Source organism: Petaurus breviceps, unplaced genomic scaffold (assembly GCF_028583685.1).
Source record: "Petaurus breviceps papuanus isolate PSGF00001 unplaced genomic scaffold, PetGlider_PUasm1.0 90849, whole genome shotgun sequence".
Lineage (NCBI taxonomy): Eukaryota > Metazoa > Chordata > Mammalia > Diprotodontia > Petauridae > Petaurus > Petaurus breviceps.
Genome location: NW_027187361.1, coordinates 4751290 through 4771166, shown reverse-complemented (window position 1 = coordinate 4771166; position 19877 = coordinate 4751290). Strand labels below are relative to the sequence as shown.

At 37.7% G+C, this 19877-nt stretch overlaps 1 protein-coding gene across 2 annotated transcripts in view; it reads right to left on the bottom strand.

The window, feature by feature from the left end:
* Positions 1 to 9119: 9119 nt before the first annotated feature.
* Positions 9120 to 19877, bottom strand: part of PUDP (pseudouridine 5'-phosphatase) — a 186107-nt gene continuing 175349 nt past the window's right edge. For both annotated transcript variants that reach the window (XM_069072827.1, XM_069072828.1), the window contains exon 4: positions 9120 to 9757. In XM_069072827.1, coding sequence (XP_068928928.1) covers positions 9581 to 9757 — 177 coding nt within the window. In that variant the 3' untranslated portion in view covers positions 9120 to 9580. The remainder of the gene's footprint in view (positions 9758 to 19877) is intronic.

Genomic DNA, 19877 nt, shown 5'->3' with positions numbered 1-19877 from the left:
CCAATTAGTTTGGGAAATGATGGTCTGTGTGGTGGCAAGGCATCTGTGAATTTGGTGGGAGGAAAAGGCAGTCAAACCAGAGTTTGACACTATAGACAAAACAACTGTTAGATTACATTTTTCACTTTTTAAGTTGGTGGTGTTCTGTCAGCAGAATTAGTCTAGAAAATTGGAAACATGTCAACAGTGTTTTGTAGCTAAAATTCATGTATTCAATTCCTATTTTCCTTCAAGTCAGCTAAAATCTGGCCATCTGCAAGAAGCCTATTCACATTCTGCATTCCCCTTTAGTGCTAGTGTTTTCTAAGATTATTTCTTATAATATCCCTTTTATATCTTGTTTTATGTGGTTGTTTACATTTTGTCTACCCTATTAGATGAGTTCCTTAAGGGCAAGAATTGTTTTTGATTTCTTTGTAACATGTCATTTGGAGAACAAACCCAAAATGTGAAATCGTTTCAGAAAGAAATTTATTAGGTGACTTGGTGGAGAGGGAGAGCCAGAAAGAAGGGGTAGCTCCCTCCACAAGTCTGTGAGGTTACATTATATAGAAATCAGACAAGGGGATAAGGACTTTTACCTCACTGACCTCATGTAGACAGTAGGTAGTCTCCAAGAGAAGGGCTTATCAGCAGGTAAAGTCAATCAATATATTTTTGGGAGCCCAAAACACAACCTTTGGTTGTAAACCCAAAACAAGCATTGGGTGGGATCTAAGAATTCCTTACAGCCACCTAGCTTCCCTGGAGTATTTATGAGGTCAACCTGACTTCTACAGTAAGCTTTTTGGGTTTAGACAATTTTCTAGCCACATAAAGCTACGTTCAAAGGACATCAATAAATGATAAATAATGATTCTCACTTCAGCGTTTTGCACATTGACTGACATAAAGCTGGTGCTTAGTGAATGTTTATTGACTTGATTATTAAATACTTATTATTGGCAAGGCATTGTACTAGGCATTGGGGATTCAGAGACAAAATGGAAAAATCGGTCTCTAACATCAAGGAACCTATATTCAAGTGGAATGAAAAGCCTGAATTTAAGGTAAATGTGTAATAAAAAAATTACAATGAAAAACAAATATGTAGGTCCTGGCATTATTGTGTATACTAATGGAATGCTTTATGCATCAAAAAATTGTATATGCATAAAAATTATGAAAAATGTAAAAAAATGGAAAGAGATCTAAGTTTGGAATCAAAACCATGATTTTGAGTAATAGCTCATGCATTACCCTGGTCAAAGTCACTCAGCCTCTCTGGGTCTCAGTTTTCCATCAGTAAGGTGGAATTCACTTAATTTACTGACAAGAAGAAAGGAATATAATGGAGTCCTACACAGTTGTAATGGCAAGGGAATTTGAAGATCTTCCCTGCCCCTTAGTAAGCCTAGGGGAATTTGAAGACCTTCCCTACTTTGAAAATAAATCATGACCCCTTGAATGAAATTAAATGGAGCCTGTGGTGGGAGGAGTTTGCTGTGGGTTTGGAGAACCCACAGAAATCTGGGAGTCAGAGCTTGCTACACTGGGAGGAGGAGAGCAAGTGTCCCAGGGAGTCAGTCAGGCTTGTGAGTGAAAATATTGGTTTGTGGGAAGGCTAAAGGATGCTGTGATACTCTGTGCTTTTATGGCTTATTAACTTCTTTGCTAGTATGACGGAATTGACTTACTGGTTTGGGGATTTGGTTTTCTGGTGTCTAAATAAATTTTTTTTTTCATTTGTCAAATGCTTTATTAACTTCTGATTTACATCATTCATTTAGACCAGATTTTGAGTTACACATTTTCTCCCCGTTTTTTCCCTCCTCCAATCTGCTCTCTCCCATATCTTCTCTCATACCCGCTTTGACTTTTCCAGTAGGGCATGGTGGATCTCTATGCCCCAGTGCCTGTATATCTTATTTCCCAATTACATGTAAAATAGTATTATTAATAGTGTGTGTGTGTGTGTGTGTGTGTGTGTGTATATATATATATGTGTGTGTGTGTGTGTGTGTGTGTGTGTGTTTATTTATTTAAACATTTGATTTTAGAACTTGGAATTCCAGATTCATTCCCTTCCTCCCTGGTCACCCGCCCTAACTGGAAATATAAGCAGTTCAGTATAGGTTGTACATGTGTAGCTTATGCAAAACATTAACATAGTTGACATATTGTAAAAGACTGACTATATTTCCCTCCCTCCTATCCCACCTTCCACTAGTTCTATTCTCTACTTTGATCCCATCCCCTTTTCAAAAGTGGGTGCTTCCAATTTCCCTCCCCCCTAGCCTGCCCTCCATTCCATCATCCTCCCTCTCATCCCTTTCCCTCCTACTCTCCTGTAGGTGAGATACCCTATTTATTGTGTATTTCATTCCCTCACTGAGCCAAATTCAATGAGAATAAGCTTGACCCCTTCCCTTTTGCCTTCCTATTCTTCCCCTCCATTGTAACCATTTTCCCTTGCCTCTTCTATATGAGATAGTTTACCCCATTATGTTTCTCCCCATGTCCTCTCATTATATTCCTCTCTCACCTCTTAATTTCACCTTTTAAGTATCATCCCTTCCTATTAAATTGGTCCTGTGCCCTCTATCTATGTCTACCTGTAAACATATATACATAAATTCACATATGTATTCATATGCCCATATATGCTCTGATACATATATATAAATATATATGTGTGCATATATATATATATATATATATTCCCTTCAACTATTTTCATATTGAGAAAAGTTTCATCAGTTACAATTATCCATTCCATGTAAGAATGTTAATAGTTCCACTATGATAAGTTCCTTATGGTTTCTTTTCCCTGTTTACCTTCTCATGCTTCTTGTATCTGAATGTCAAATTTTCTATTCAACTCTGGTTTTTTCATCAAGGATGCTTGAAAGTCCTCTATTCCACTGAATGACCCTATTTTCCCCTGAAACATGATACTCAGTTTTGCTTGGTAGGTGATTCTTGGTTTTAATCCCAGCTCCTTTGACCTCTGGAATATCATATTCCAAGCCCTTCGATCCCGCAGTGTAGAAGCTGCCAGATTTTGTGTTATCCTGATTGTGTTTCCACAATATTCAAATTGTTTCTTCTTAGCTGCTTGTAATATTCTCTCCTTGATCTGGGAATTTTGGAACCTGGCTGTAATATTCCTAGGAGTTTTCTTTTTGGGATCTTTTTCAGGAGGTGATCAGTGGATTCTTTCAACCTCTATTTTGCCCTCTGGTTCTAAAACATCAGGGCCATTTTCCTTGAGAATTTCTTGAAGGATGATTTCTAGGTTTGTTTTTTTTTCGATCATGGCTTTCAGGTAGTCCAATAATTTTTAAATTATCTCTCCTGGATCTATTTTCTAGGTCAGTGGTTTTTCCAATGAGATATTTCACATTGCCTTCTATTCTTTCATTTGTCTGGATCTGTTTAATAGCATTTTGATTTCTCATAAAGTCATTAACTTCCATTTACTCCAGTCTAATTCTGAAGGAATGATTCTCTTCAGTGAGCTTTTGAGATTCTTTTTCTATTTGGTAAATTTGGCTTTTTAAGGCATTCTTCTCCTTATTGCCTTTTTGAGCCTCTTTTGCCATTTGCATTAGTCTATTTTTTAAGGGTTTATTTTCCTCAGTCAGGCTGTTGACTCTCATTTTGTAATTTTCTTGCATTGTTCTCATTTCTCTTCCCAAATTTTCCTCCACTTCTCTTATTCACTTCTTAATGTCCTCTATGACCTGTAACCAGCTCGTATTTTCCTTTGATGTTTTTGGTGCAGGAGTTCTGACTTCACTGTCTTCCTCCTGTTCCATGCTCTGCTCCCTTTTGTCCCCAAAATAGGAGTATAATGTTGGGTTCCTCTGTTTGCTTTGTTTCCTTTGCCTGGTCATGTTGCCACTCAATTACTTGACTTTTGGGCTTTTTGCCACAGTAGGACTCTGCTGCCAGACAGGGGAGCTTCCATCCCAAAAGCTGAGGTTTTCTCAGCTTTTTTTTTCTCAGTTTTTTTCTGCTGGAGGTATTAGTTGGGAGCCCTTGATGAAGTCTCCACAGCTCTGGCAAGCTGGACACACACCCCATGACCTTCACCCTAGACCACAATCCAGATCCAAGCAGGTTACCAAGCAGGTTAAAGTAGGAGAAATTACCCCTCAGACTGGTCGCTTGGTCCCCCTACACTCTGCAGGTCAGGAGCTGAAGCTGCCATGTGGCAGCAGGGGCTGCACAGCAGCCTTCAGCGGCTTTTTGCCCGGGGGCAAAAGCTGAGTCACTTGCAACTACTGGGTCCCAAAGTCCATACTGCACTGACCTCTCACTTTGTCCTTCGCATCTATGTGTTGATAAATCTGGAAAGGACCACAGCTGCAGGTGATTTGGAGTCCCTCTGGCTGGTGGCTGGTCAGACCCTCCCTGGGGCTAAAACCTCAGGGTGGGGCTGGATCCCTGGGATGGATGATTTCTGCCGGCCTGCCGGGCTGTCCTCAGTGGGAGGTTAGCTTCTCTGTATCATTTTGTGGGTTCTGTAGCTCCAAAGTTTGTTTAGAGTCCCCTTTTACATGAACTGGGGAAGGTGGAAGCGGGGAGCTGCGGGGAGGACCTGCTTCTACTCTGCCATCTTGACTCCAACCCCTCTACTCCCTGAATAAATGTTTTGCTTCTGTATTCTACGTGGAGAATGTTATATTTTGTGATTAAGCACCATAAGGGTATATTTATAATGATTGTGGGCACTGTGAATACTGCATTGGTGCGACAACTGTACACAAGGGGGTCAGCAGTATATAACTCCAAGTGATTCATTTTCTTTCTTTTTTAATATTAAAAATGTGACTGTGGCATAATCAATAAAAGAGGAGCTATCAAACTTCATCCTTGCTTACAAAGGGCCATCTCCAAGTAGGAAAAACGTTTAATAGTTGCTTGCATCAGGGGTGTTACAACGAATTCTCTGAGGAGGCTGAACTGGATAACTTCTAGGGGTTTCTTTACTCTCTAAATCTATGATCCTACCAACCTGTGACTAAACAGCTTTTACATTAACATAAGTTGTTCATTAGCATTTGTGAAAAAAAAAATTGTGTATAATCCTTAAGTGATCAGAGCAATGAAACAGCTCTACTTCATTGGCAGATTTTAATTTGGTGGTGGAGGATCAGAGTAATTACCTGAAAATTTAAAGGTGCAACCTGAATCCTAACATCTGAATACCTGGGTTCTATCCTGTACAAATAAGTTTACTATGCTATCATCCACAGCCTGTGTGATATACAGAGAATCATTTTTAAAATTACCTGCATTGTCCAAAATGTGCTAATTCTGGCCCCAAACTGTCAGACTAAAAGGTGTATTGCTTTGTCTATCCTTTGACTATCATTGCATAGCAGAAAGCATTGCAATTCACTAACAACCCTGTGCTTTCAAGTGTAAAACAGGTGCCTTTGGGGATCATTTTTCTTTCATAATTACTGAACTCCGACTGAGGACTTATTAGGTGGAACATACTAATAAGTTGTAATTAGTAACTTCTTCAAAGTGCTGTGTATATTTCATTTAGGTGAGATTAAGAAAAGACATACAAGACACATATCTCATTTATAGTGCTATTCCATGGGGACTGTCATCAGTGGGGCAAATCCTTCTTAGGTCTGTGGAACGTCACATCAGCAGATGCTAATTGTAAGACACAAAAAGTATAATTACTATGAAACACCTCACTTCCCCTGAACAGAACATGTACTAATAAATGGCACAAACAACCTGCCACAAAAATGTATAATAAACATCTTAGTTGTCTTGGGCAAAATCCTACAATGGGCTAATACTTCATTGTGGAGCTTCTCATAAAACAAACATAAGTTATTTATTACTAAGAGTAAATAATACCAGAATAGGCATAGCATGGTATAGTGTAGTAGTGCTGGACAAGGAAATGGCAAACCACTCAAGTATCTTTACTAAGAAAATCCCAAATAGGATTGCAAAGGGTCAGATAAAACAGAAAAAAAAATGCAGTAGCGTCAAACTCAAACAGAAATGGATTCCTGTGGCCACATACTGACATAGAAAACCATACATTAACATTATCTATGTTTTATTGTATTTAATTTACTTTCTTGAACATTTCTCTATTGCATTTTAATCTGGTTATGGCACCCATGGGAGTTTTGCTCCAGCATGTCTCTAGGGGCTTTGAGTTTAACATTTCTACTGTAGCAGAACCAGTGGGCTGAACTTGGGGTCAGAAGACCTCGTTTTGAATCCCATCTCTGTCAATTAGTAACTATATGACCCTGGGCAAGTTAACTCATTTTTTCACCTGAAAAGTAGGGTTGTTAATGGCATGAAACTCATCAAGCTCTTAGGATCAAAGGAAGTGACATATATAAAGTTCTTCACCAAACTTAAACTGCTATATAAAATATGGACTGTTTATTTAGCACACTAAAAACTTGTTTAGTCTAGTTGGATTAGAGGAAGAGGTTCTTTACAAATTTTTTTTCAAACATTTATTTAAATGTAAATAGTTCTAAAGTGAGTTTAATAGGTCCTTATGTTTAATAAATTTACAAAAATATTTTAGCTTTGCCAATATTTAATATTATTTTTTAAATTTTGACTTCAAAATTCTCTCCCTCCTTCCAGTCTCCTGCCCTCCCCACACTGAGACAGCAAGCAATATAATACCCATTGCACATGTGCAGTTATGGAAAATATAATTCCAGATTAGCCTTGTTGTAAAAAAACAAAAAGCCAGAAAAATAAAGTGAAAAAAAAAAGTACTCTTCAATCTACACTTAAGAGTTTATCAGTTCTCTCTCTGGAGGTACCCTTTCATTATAAGTCCTTTGGAATTGTCCCGGATCATTGTATTTATCAGAGTAATTAAGACTTTCACAATTAAACATTGTTACAATATTGTTGTCATTGTGTACAATGTTCTCCTGGTTCTGCTCACTTACTTTGAATCAGTTCATATAAATCTTCCCAGGTTTTTCTGAAACCACCCTGCTCATCATTTCTTATAGCAAATAGTACTTCATCATAATCATATGCCATTCTCCAATTCATGGACTTCCCCTTAATATCCAATTCTTTGCCACCACAAAAATGGTTGCTGTTTTTTGTATATACAGGTCTTTTTTTTTTCCTTTGATCTTTTTGGGATACAGACCTACTAGTAGTGTTGCTGGGTCAAAGGGTGTACACAATTTGATAGTCTTTTGGATATTGTTCTAAATTGTTTCTCAGAATGGTTGGACCAATTCACAACACCACTAACAGTGAATTAGCATAAATGTTTTTTCACATTCCCCTCTAGAATTTGTCATTTTTTCTCCTGTCATGTAAGCTAATGGAGTAGAGGGTTCTTAACTTGAGGTCTATGAACTTGATTAAAAAGAAAATGTATAACTCTTTTTTAATCTGATGTGTTTTCTTTTATACCTTTAAATACATTATCTGAGAAAGGTATATTGACTTCACTTGACTGCCAAAAGGACTGCTGGCTTAGAGGAATAGAGGCTGCTTCACTTTGCATTTGGTGCTCATTCTTCTAAGCACCCTATGTCCTATGTAGACAGCACCTAGGCAGACAGAGCACCAGGCCTGGAGTCAGGAAGTTATTTATTAGTAGTTTTTCAGTTGTGTTTGAGCCTTCGTGACTTCATTTAGGATTTTCTTGGCAAAGATACGGAAATGGTTTACCTTTTTCTTCTCCACCTCATTTTACAGGGGAGGAAACTGAGGCAAACAGGATTAAGTGAGTTGCCCAGGGTTAGACAACTAGTAAATGTCTTACACCACATTTGAACTCAGGTTCTTCTGACTCCAGGCCTGGTACTCTATCACTGAGACCTGAGTTCAAATCTGACCTCAGAAGAGTGTGAAGAGGGGAAGTCTCATCTTTAGGAAGTCTGGGGACTTGAAAGCAATGAGCTAAAGAATGAGGGGGAGAAAGAGTTCAGTTGACCCTTCTTTTAGGTGGTTAAGATCTCCTCAGGATGGAACCTTGTCTGGACTATATGGCTGGGTTCAGAGAAGATAGGATCCTCAAAAAACAAAGTGAGAGGGCACAGGGCCCTAGACCCTTGCATCTAAGGGTAATTATTTATTGCTAGACATAGTGAGACAGAGCATTCTTATTTTCCAGACTCATGAAGTACTGTCCTTTTGAAATGTTATTTGAAATATGTTATTAATATATATTATAAATTGTATTAATTATATTAATATATATTATAAATGTTATTATATATGTTAATTTCTTAGCAAACATGACATCTTATCTCTTTCGATGTGAATGGTATCCCTGTCAAAGTACTTAAGTCAAGAAGATACACATTTATTTTAATGAGACTTCCATCATTCAGAACATTTAAAAAGGGAACAATACTCATTGAGAGGCATAGGTTCTCTTCTAAAACCTGTGAAATTATAATCACCCTTTGTATTACATCATGAGATTGGTGTTTATGAAAAAGGTATATATAAAAATGAAGCACATTGAGAGCATTAAGTTGGATCATTTAGATGACCATGGTTTTATATACTGAAAATAATTATGCAAAAAACGGGAAGGATATTCCAGGGGCATGCTGGAGTCAGCTCCAACAACTTGAGAGCCAATTATTAAATTTTTAGTGGGAGCTTTTGTCTTAGAAATTGGCAAATGCTAAAAATGAATGTTATTGTTTTGTTGATTGTTTAGACCAAGAAAATGATGGAGAAAATATTAATAATGTAGATTAAACTTAAATGTGGTTGTTCAGATTCAGAAAGTCAGTTGCTGAATATTTAACAGCACACCCATGGCAATGAACCATGATTTGATCAGCATGGAGAATACCCTCCCATTAAGTTTCTGATTTAGTAAATAAGTCCTATTAAGCTGCCTAAGATTTGGCTTAAAAGACTTTCTTAGGGTTATAGAACTATTAAGGGCCAGGGGTGGGAAGCCAGGTCTTCTTGACCCTAAATTCAACACTATCAATTAAACATTTTCATCCTATCAAGGTAGAAAATACTGAGGCAGAAAACAGTAAAGTGTCAACAAGACTTCAGCTTCAGGTATACAATTATCATGACATGTTAGAAGTAAGTTACTGATAATAAAACTAGCAAGGTACAAATAGTATTTTTTAAAGTTTATTTTTTTTAAAAAAAGCAATTTGGTATTTATTAAAATAAATCATCTTCATTAATTTTATTGAATGTTTTCTGAGTGTAGACAAGATCCCACTTTGATAGAGAAACATAAATCACATACAGCTGGGTTTTTTTCACTTTAGTACAATCAACTACTGAATATTCAGATGTTAATTATGATTTGTCCTTTAATTCAGCTTGGCCACTTTTATTGTTTATTCCTCCTCAAACAAAGAGAAAGTCAGGGCAGGATGAATTAATTGAATTCCTTGGAAATCACAGTAAACGATATGGTGGCAAGAATGTCTAAATTATTGGCTAATAAACTTTTTTTGATTATATGTTGATTTTCTTTACTAGCTCCTCATTAAAATGGAAAAAAAAAAGCCCATCCAAGATAACAAATAGAGGAACAATGCAACAAAACAGACCATCATTAAAATATCTGTCAATCATATGGTGGTAAACCAAACAATTCTGGCTTAAAGTCCTCCAGTGATTTCAGCACCAAGGTTGCCTTTCTTGTAAGCTCAGGGTTTAATTGTTCATCTGGAACCATAACCACCTGCATCCCAGCTGCAAGGGCTGCCTCAACTCCATTTGGGGCATCTTCAAACACAAGGCACTGTGGTACAAAGAACAAGAAGGAAAAGACAAGTCAGTAAGTCATTCTATGTAATTGATGAGGGACGGAATCCCAATAGGTTCAGCAGGAATTCTGATCTTATCTAAGACCAGAAAACCTGCAATAGCATCTGGAAAGAATTCAAGGTCTCAGGCTTAATTGGAGTGAGAGTTGTAGAAGTTTATTGTTATGCTTCTATGAGAAGCGGGCAAGAGTCCTTTAGGGGACCTGCAAGTGAGAGGGGTACATGCTTTTACCTTTAAAGGGTAGGGCTGCCATTGTCTGGGCTGACCAGATGGGAGGGGCCTCAGTGCATAGACAAAGGTCAGAGCTGACCAAGAGGAGCATGTGAATAGACAGTTTAGATAAGATTTGGGCCAGGCCGAAGGAGACAAAAGGAAGGACAAAGGAGGGTGTGGGCCAGGCGGAGAGAAGAAATGAAGAGATTAAGTAAGAACAAAGGGGTCACAGGGTGTTGCCTAGGCGGAGTATGGCATAGGGAGAAGGGGCAGAGCTCAAGGATGGGAAAGGACAAATTGCAGTTACAACTGAACAGACTGGTTTGACAAGTTGGTTTCACAAATTGATCTAGACCCCAGGTACCCCATCATTATGAGGCATTTAAGCTCAGTTTGTATCATCAACATTAACACCAACATCACCATCTTCATTATAATCATCACCAACAGCATCATGATCATCAATATTGTCATCATGATCAGTTTGTCTTATTGTGTAAAAATTGGGAGGTAAAACACCTGGCTTATGAATTGGTGAATACTGTTGTCTGACCAGTAAACAGGTTTTCAAGTTGCTGTTGGCTCTCCAAACTTGTACTTGAGTGAAGTTCTGGTAAGAACAAAAATGACTGAAATTCTGTTTAGCTGTGTTAAGCCATGTCAGTAATTCTCAGTCAAAAACCTATTCTGAAAAACAAAAATCTGTTCAATCAATAATTGAACATTACAGGCATGGGAGGAAATGATGAAAATTTCATGTTTTAAAAATATAGAGTATTTTCAGGGCTGTTAATGTTTCATGTACTGTAGTTTGTAAGCTAAATGGTTAGGGTGTTTTTGTTTAAAAATTCAGTGGCCCCGTGATGCATCTGTTTTGGTTTATCATGTATATCTGTTTTATTATCTGGATTACTGACACAAAGGAATTTAAAAGCTCCTGTGTTCTCTTCATTTAGAAATTCACATTTAAAAGGATACTATATTCATCATCAAGCTAGTAAATGTTCTGCTGGGTAAACATTTCTTGAATTTCTGATTATGGCATACTTAAAACAGGAAACTGGCTACTACTGTCTATTACTTTGTAAGAAAAACTAATGGTATACATTGAAATGTATTTTTCAATATCAGCACAAAGCTTGTGAAAGCTTGAAGCTAGAAAGGAAACATGATCCATTATAGGAGCCCTGACACCTTGGTAAATACTGTGCTTTTCTGGGCCTTATCTATAAAATAGGCACAATATTTAGCTGTCTCAAAGGGACACTGTGAACTTTTGCAAACCTGAAAGCACTACATAAATGTGAGCTAGACTGACTTGTTTTTGTTCAGTCATGAACAAATGGTAATGTTTGAGTCTCTATGACCCCATGGACCATACTGTCTATGGTAAAGATGGGGAACCTGCAGCCTCAAGGCCACATGTGGCCCTCTAGGTCCTCAACGGAGGCCCTCTGACTGACCCCAAACTTCACAGAACAAACCTCCTTCATAAAAGGATTCGTTCTGTAAAACTTGGACTCGGTCAAAAAGCTGCACCCGAGGACCTAGAAGGCCCCATGTGGCCTCGAGCCTGCAGGTTCCCTGCCTGTGGTCTATGCGGTTTTCTTGGTAAAAATACTGGAATGGTTTATCATTTCCTTCTCCAGTGGATTAAGGCAAACAGAGGTTTAGTGACTTGCCCAGGGTCACGCAGCTAGCAACTGTCCGAGGCCACATTTGAACTCAGGTCTTCCTTACTCTAGCGTTCTATCCAATGAGCCACCTAGCTGCCTCCTACATGACTAAGTCCTAGAGAACTCCTGACTGATGTTAATGACAAAGTGTTTCTATCTTTCCCTCTTCTTGCCCCTCCATTTGTAAACACTCTCACTTAATCCATCTTATCAGCCACCACTTACCCAACTATCCTCTAAGAGTTGATGAGATAAACATCTCAGGACATATATTAACAAGCTAACTAACTGGAGGGCCTAGGCACCACTCTGAACTCCCTACTTTCACCCCTAATATCTAATCCCTATTGCCAAGAAGCCAGGATGTTTGCCAAGTCTTACTGAGTTTACTTTCCTGACATCTCTGGCATGTGTATGCTTTACCCCTGGATGCTGCCGCCTCCCTAATGCAGACCCTCATCATTTCATATCTGGACCATGACATCAGCCTGCTAACTGGTCTTCTTGCTTCAAGTCTTTTCCCCTCCAGTCCAGCCTTCATTCAGATGTCAAATCAATATTCCTAAAGCACAGGTGCCACCATGTCACACTGGTTCTCCCTCTTCCCCCTTCAATAAACTCCAGTGGCTCCCCTATCACCTCTAATATCAAACATAAAAGTCCTCTTTATGGAGTTCAATGCTTTTCATTACCTGCCCTCCTATCTTTCTGATCTTTCATAGCTTACCCTTTTACTTGCCCCTATCTCACACTAGGAGGACAGTTGTGATGGGGTGGAAAGAATGCTGGAATTGAATTAAAAGAACAGAATTCAAATCTCAGGGCTGTCAATAAGCTGTGTGACCCTGGACAAGCTACTTAATTACTTAATTACTCTGATTTTCAGCTTCTACATACCATGGAACCAAATTATCCTGAGACCCGCTACATTTAAAAACAAAAGAAACATAACAAAAAGATTGTAAAAATAGAATATATCTGTCACCTTTTACAATTCTCTCCTGTTAACTGTAGGAATATCAGAAGGACAACTTGGATTAGATCACCTCTGAAAGTGATGTACTACAATGGAGTAATGGTAATGGCACTTAAGATTAAATCAGAAAAAAAAGCCAAACCTTGTTAATATGAAAGAAATCTGTGTTGGAATTGATACAGTTTTAAAGGTATTTTAGGGTCTAGTTCTCAAGTTATCTCAAAAGGGGGAAGGTTACAAAAGGTCACACAATATCATAATCAGTACTTTTATATTTCACCCCACCTCCACAAAAGTACCTAGCATCAGCAAATAATTTATTTGCCTGATTTCTGATCTCTATTAAATCCATAAGGAAACTATGCATTATATGTAGCAAACATCTTTAAAACGTTAGAAGACAAGAACATTTTCACAAATAATTTTCTGTATCAGACCATATTTGATGCTCACATCACTGACAGAGAGATGAACATAATATGAGATTCCAAAATGTTTGCTATTTATTGATTTCAAGAAATCAGAAGACTCAATGTAAGGAAGATGAGGCTCAGTTGGAGGGTACTTGGAACAAGTTCTGTGATAATGATGCAAAGCTGTCTGTTGTTGCAAAACAAATACTATTGTATCAGTATTCTCCACTTGATATTATATGGCTCCAAGTCATGGAATACCACAATCTCAGAAAAATTAAGATTAGACATGCCTGCAAGGGTGATGAAAAGGCACGTAGGCATGACCTAGTTTTAGGTAGGAGCATACAGAGGACCTACGACCAGTGCTTCAGTTTTCCCTTTTGCAAAATGAGGAAGCTGTATGAGATGGATCTATGAGGTCCTAAGTAGGCTGTGTAAGAATACTGCTAAAAATCTGCAAATACAAGTAGAACAGAATACCATTTATCAAGGATTGATAAGACTGGAACAGGAAGGCCAATAATGTAGTGAGAATAAAAGGAATGACAGGCTGAATGGTACACTGGCATCACTAGGTACGAAAAGAAGTCACGTCAACAAGCTTTTTATTAAGTGCCTACTATGAGTTAGGCCCTGTGTTAAACTCTGGGGATTCAAAGAAAGGAAAAAGTCAGACCCTCCTCTCAAGGAGTTCACAGTCTAACGTGGGAGATAGCACGCAGAAACAAAATACACACAGGATAAACTGGAGATAATCTTGGAGGGAAGCCATCAGAAATTAAGGGGTTTTAGGAAAGGCTTCCTGGGGAAGGTGGGATTTCAACTGTGGGCTTAAGGAAGTCAGGGAAACCAGGAGGAAGAAATGAAGAGGAAATTGCATGGGTGACAGCCAGGGAAAATTCTTAGACCTGGGAGATGGAATATTGTGTGTGTTACTGGATAGTGTACAAGGAAGGGAATAACGTGTAAAAAGACTGGAAAAGTTGGAAGGGGCCAGGTTATAAAGGGCTTTAAAAACTAAACAGAATTAAGTCTTTTGGTATATTTGGACAGAGTCTTTATGGGACATTTATAGGAAAACATAAACCACACTGGATATGGAGTTATGTAGAGGTTGAGATTTGTATTTATGAATAGAATATAAATCTGACAAAAATCTGGCTTGTCCTTTATTATTATGATGTCCTTAAAGCTATTTTTTAATAAGTTCTTCCTAATTTTCTCCATTGTTTGTCAAAGATGTCTCTTGGTTCTTATATTTTATCAAGCTTTACTTTTGAAATACCAGTCATTTCTCACAGGGTGTTGAAGAATTATGATTTCTACATGTGACAATTTTTGAAAAGATTTTATTCCCCCCCCCCACATTTATTCTGGTTAGCAAAGTCATCAGAAACAATTTTAATTAAAAAAAATTTATGAATCCTCTTTCAGTCTTTTGACATTGTATGTTTTGAAGATCTGTGGTCACTAAGCATTTAGTTTTCTAAAATAAAAACCTAAAAGATCAACTATACAACTATGCACACATGAAAAAGTTCTGGAAAAATGCTTATACACTGTACAGCCCACACATAAATGGGTCAAATTGGTTAACTGGATAATGCAATTAATTGCTAGCACTTCTAAAGCAGTTAAGGTTTCAAGGCTCTTTATGTCTATTATCTCATTTTTAACAACCACTTCCATGGGGGGTAGGTGTTATTATTATCAGCTCTATTTTACAGATGAGCAAATTGAGGCACAAAGAAGTCACCTGACTTGCCCAGAATCACACAGGTAACATGTCTGCAATAGCACTCAAACTCAGGTTCTCCTAACTCTCAAGTCCAGAATTTTACATCTACTGTGTTCCCAGATGCCTCATTAGGAAACACTGCTTTTTTTCAATCATGACTCTTACTCGTAGCTCTCCTTTACCTCAAATTCTGTTATACAGTCACAGGAAATAGAAAGTATCAACAATTTAAAGGCATAAGGAAAAGTACCAATACATATACAAAAGACATAATTGAGAAACTTTTCATTGCTTTTTATTCTTTGGGGAAATTTCCACTTGTTTTCTCATGACATATATGCATGTCATGTGTATTAGTTTATGTTTACATTTTTCCCTACAATTTTCTGGTTCTGTTTTAAAGACTTAAGACTTCAAAATCATGAAGTATGGACATCTGAGCTAATGCATAATGCAAGGTCAAAGGAGATAATACAGGAGTGCTTTAAAAAACATAAAGCTCTACACCAAATCAGTATTGTTGGAAGTGTGGTTTAAATAAGTTTGGAATTCCAAGTTTCAGTGTAAAGAAGCACAGAAAACACAATAGGAAATAATCAGCAGGAAAAAGTGAAATAAACTAGTTTATGGAGAAAAAATGCTCCCAATAAGTCAGGGTGGACGAAAACTGGTCAGGTCTGCTGTGGCCCTGCTGAAGGAGGACCAAAACCAGTAAATCTGATAGATTTTTTTTACAGGGTTCTTATATGCATCAAGCAGGGACAGGCACTGGGTGGAGGGAGGAGCTGGGAAGCTAGGTCTGGGCACTGGTGCAGATTCACACTGGGGAGAAATAACTGGAGAATTGATAACTAGTTGATATTCAACTTCCTGGCTTGGGGTAGAGGGGACAAGGCTGAGAGAGAAGGAAGAAAGGAGGGAAGAGACTTTAGACCATTAATGTAGGCCTTACTGTGACAGGGTAAATAATTTCATGATCTGTTTGCACTGGCTATTTCCCTGGACATGGACTATGTCCCACACTCTCCTCTGACTCTTTAAGAATCCCTTTCTTCCTTCTATGCTCAGGTCAAAGGTCACCTTCCACAACACCTTCCCAAGTACCCCTGGATGCTAGTGCCTCCTTCTCTCTTCCATATTCTCTGGATATTTCTTGCACGTAAGTATATCTATCAATTATCTATCTGTTTAGTTCCCCTAAGAAGATTGTAAGCTCCTTAAGGTGGGGTATGATGTTGCTTTCTCTTTGTACCTTTTGCTGAGTCAGTGCCTAGAACGCTGTAAGCACAATAAATGTTTGTTGAATGCTTGATTTGTATACCCACTGCTTAGCACAATGCATTAAACATAGTAGGAACTTAATGTTTTTTTCAAATTGTTGAACTTCCAAATATTGATTATTCTTTTTTATTGTTAATATTGACTCTTTATTCATTTTTCCTAATATACATACATGCAAAAATATATTTTAATATCAATTTTCCTAATGTAAATTTCCTTAAGTCATTTAGAAACTTGGCTTGGATTCTCTAAGGACAAATAGACTTGGGGCAAATAGGAGGCATCATGGGCATTTAATGAATTGCAGAGTGAAAATGCCTAGCTTTAAATAGTCACTCTACATAATTTCCAGAATAGACCATTCTTATGTATAGCACTAAGTACAGTGCATGATAAATTATAACTTACTTCCAATAGTACTGAACATTCCTTATTGCAGTTTTCTAATCTTTGTGACTAGCATAATAAAAGCTAATTTAATTTAACAGATGTTTATCAGGGGTCTAATGGGTAAAAAGGGACTTTGTTACCCAAGGCAAAAATGAAACAGTCCCTGCTTCCAATGTGTTCATGAGTATATTAGGAAGAATACAGAATGTACATAGATCAGTAAATATAATGTAATTTATGGAGAGGAGTTTACTAGTGAGTGAAGGAACAAGGGGAAGTGTCACTAAGAAGGTGACTCATGAATTGGACCATGATGGAATAATAATGATGATGACGATAGCAGCTGACATATATATATATATATATATGTATGTATACACACACACATATATATATGTATGTATACACACACACACACACACACACACACACACACACACATATATATGTATATATAGTGCTTACTGTTGGCCAGGCAAGACACTGTGGGGCAGAGTTAGAAGGGAGGACATTAAAAGAACAGCCAAAGACTACAGAAATACTAAGAGGCAAGAACAGGGAACAGTTAGCAGCCTGTTAGGATGGGAATATTACAAGTAGAAAAGTGGAGTTTTATCATCTGACCACAATAAGATACTGAACTATATGTGATGTTTGTAACATTTAGGGAAATTATTAATGGCATAATAGTTAATGAAACTGGCTCGCCTATGATTTAAAACTTAAAAAAAAAAGATTGTCATTAATTGGGAGTGTTGTCTGATGAACGATCTCTGGGGAAAATATAATTGATCTGAGTGTCTTTTATAAGAATACCACTATAATCCATTCTAATGAGTTTATCTAAAAAAAAAAGTTGGGCTACTGTAAACAGCTTCAAATTGAAAGTATATTTGATCATTTTTAGTATGACATCTTGGATCTTTTGGTTGAAAAAATTTACTTTCCAAATTACAGATGTTTACTAACCAGTTCATTATTTATTCATCCAACACACATTTATTAAACACCAGTCAATATAGAACAATTATTTTGGACGTCAGTTTGTTATAAAAATAACAAATAAATATAAAATAATAATAAAAATTACAAAATAACCCACAAAAATAAAGTGAATTGGTTGTCTTAGCATAATTAACTTTTTAAAATTAAAAGCATTTCTGATATATTTTTAATCACCAAAATTTCTTCCAGCACATCTTTCCCTTTCCCCTTTCAGAGAACCACTCCATATTGTTTTGACATTATTTATATATATCCTGAGGTGGCTATGGAAACCAATGCTGGTATGCATATCCAATATATGCAAATCTGATAAATATGGATTTCAGGCATTGTGCTAAGTACTGATGGTATGAAGAAAGACAAAACACTCTCTGCTTTCAATGAGTTCACAATCAAATAGGCGAGAAAACATGAAAGCAATGATATACAAACAGAATACAGACAGGATAAATTGAAGTTAATCAATTCAGGAAAGACCTGGATTTTGGAAATGGAATACAAGAAAACCAGTGTCACTGGATGGGGGGTGGGGGGAGGCAGGTTTGAGAAGATTGCAGAGGTGGGAGGGGACTAGGCTTTGAATGCCAAACAGAAGACTATATACTTCACCCTGAAAATGAAAGGGAGGCACTGGAGTTTACTGATTGTGAAAGACATGGTCAGACCTACATTAGGAAGATCATGTTGACACCTATCTAGAGGATGGACTGGAATGTCCTTGAGTGTGGAACCTCGAGTCAGAGAGACTAACCAGAAGGCTGTTGTAACCAAAAGGCCTTGCATAAGGGCATGGCTGTGTCTAGAGGAAAGAAGGGGTTTTATATTAGTGATATTGCAAACACTGAATTGATAGGACTTGGCTGATGATTGGTTACAGGTGAGTCAGAGACAGTGAGGACCCCTAAATTGTGAGCCTGGGTGACTATAGTAACCCCATCTACAGCAACAGATAAATTAAGAAGAGGAGATGATTGGGGGGGGGTGGTGGTATGATGATGAATTATTTTGGACACGCTGAGTTTAAGTTGTCTTTGGGACATCTGATTTGAGATGTCCAATAAGTAGTTAGAAATTCTGGACATTAGGAAAGAGGTGAAGGATGAAAAGTATATCTGAGAATCATTAGCATCGAGACTGAATCCATGGGAGTTGACAAAATCACAGTGTGAAAGAGTAAAGAGGGAGAGGAGAGGACAGCCCAGGGAAGAGCTAGCCATAGCTAGCAGGTGCCATCTCAATTAAGGTCCAGCAAAGGAGACAAAAGGAACCATTAGGCTGGAAGAGAACCAGGAGAAAGGAAAGCCGTGGAACCTAGAAAGAAAACAGTATCAAGGAGAAGAAGATAATCTGATAGTGTTAAAGATGCAGGGACTCAGGAAGAATGAGGACTGAGAAAAGTCCATTAGACTTAGCAACTAAGAGATCTCTGGTCACTTTGGAGAGAGAAGTTTTAGTTGAATTATTAAGTTGGAAGTCATTCTAGAAGGGGTCTGCAAACCACAGGCCAGTCCAGTGGTCATACCTGACCACCGATTACGGTCATGCCTGACTGCCTATTACGGTCATGCCTGACCGCCTATTTTGGCATGGCCTGTAAACTAAGAATTTTTTTTTTTATTTTTAGGTTCTGAAGCTGCTGTGCTATTACTGACTATTAAGGTAATGCATATTTTACTATCTGCATTTATCTTAGAATTAAATTCTATGATGAAAAAAATCTGCAAACATACTTTTTGATTTTTTAATTTTAGAAATATCCACCAATGTGGATACAGCTAGACTTGGGAGTCAGGAAACCTGAGTTCAAATCCAGCCTTACACAACTGAATGAATGAAAAAGCATTTATAAAGTGTTGTGTGTTAAGCACTGTGTTAATACTGGGGAAAGCTACAGAAAGAAAACACAGTAACTATCCTCAAGGAGTTTACATTCTAATGATAAAAACACACAAAAGAAAGTATGGGACCCAGAAGGGCACTTCGGTCCTGCAAACTACATAAGGTGGTGAGTAGGACTTTGGGGGAGGGGGTAGGTACACTGATACACACTATCCAATAACAATGGCAAAACTGATCTTGTTTTTTGTTTGCAGAGCTAAGGTGGGAGGCTCGGGAGCTGACAAGCTATGGAGGAGATGACTAGAGAGTGAGAAGTGACATGAAATACGGTTAGCCCCTTTCCTGAAATAGTGCTTCTTGAGAGGAAATCCCTCTAAGCAGAATAAGGCCACAAAAGTGGCTAGAAAGAAACACTAAGAAATGGCTCTTAGTTTGATCCTGGTAAGTCACCTAACCCTTCTCAATCTCAGTTTCCTCAACTGTAAAATGTGAATACTAAGAGTACTAATTTTATGAGCATGAAATGAGATGACATGTATAAACCTTATATTAAAGCACTA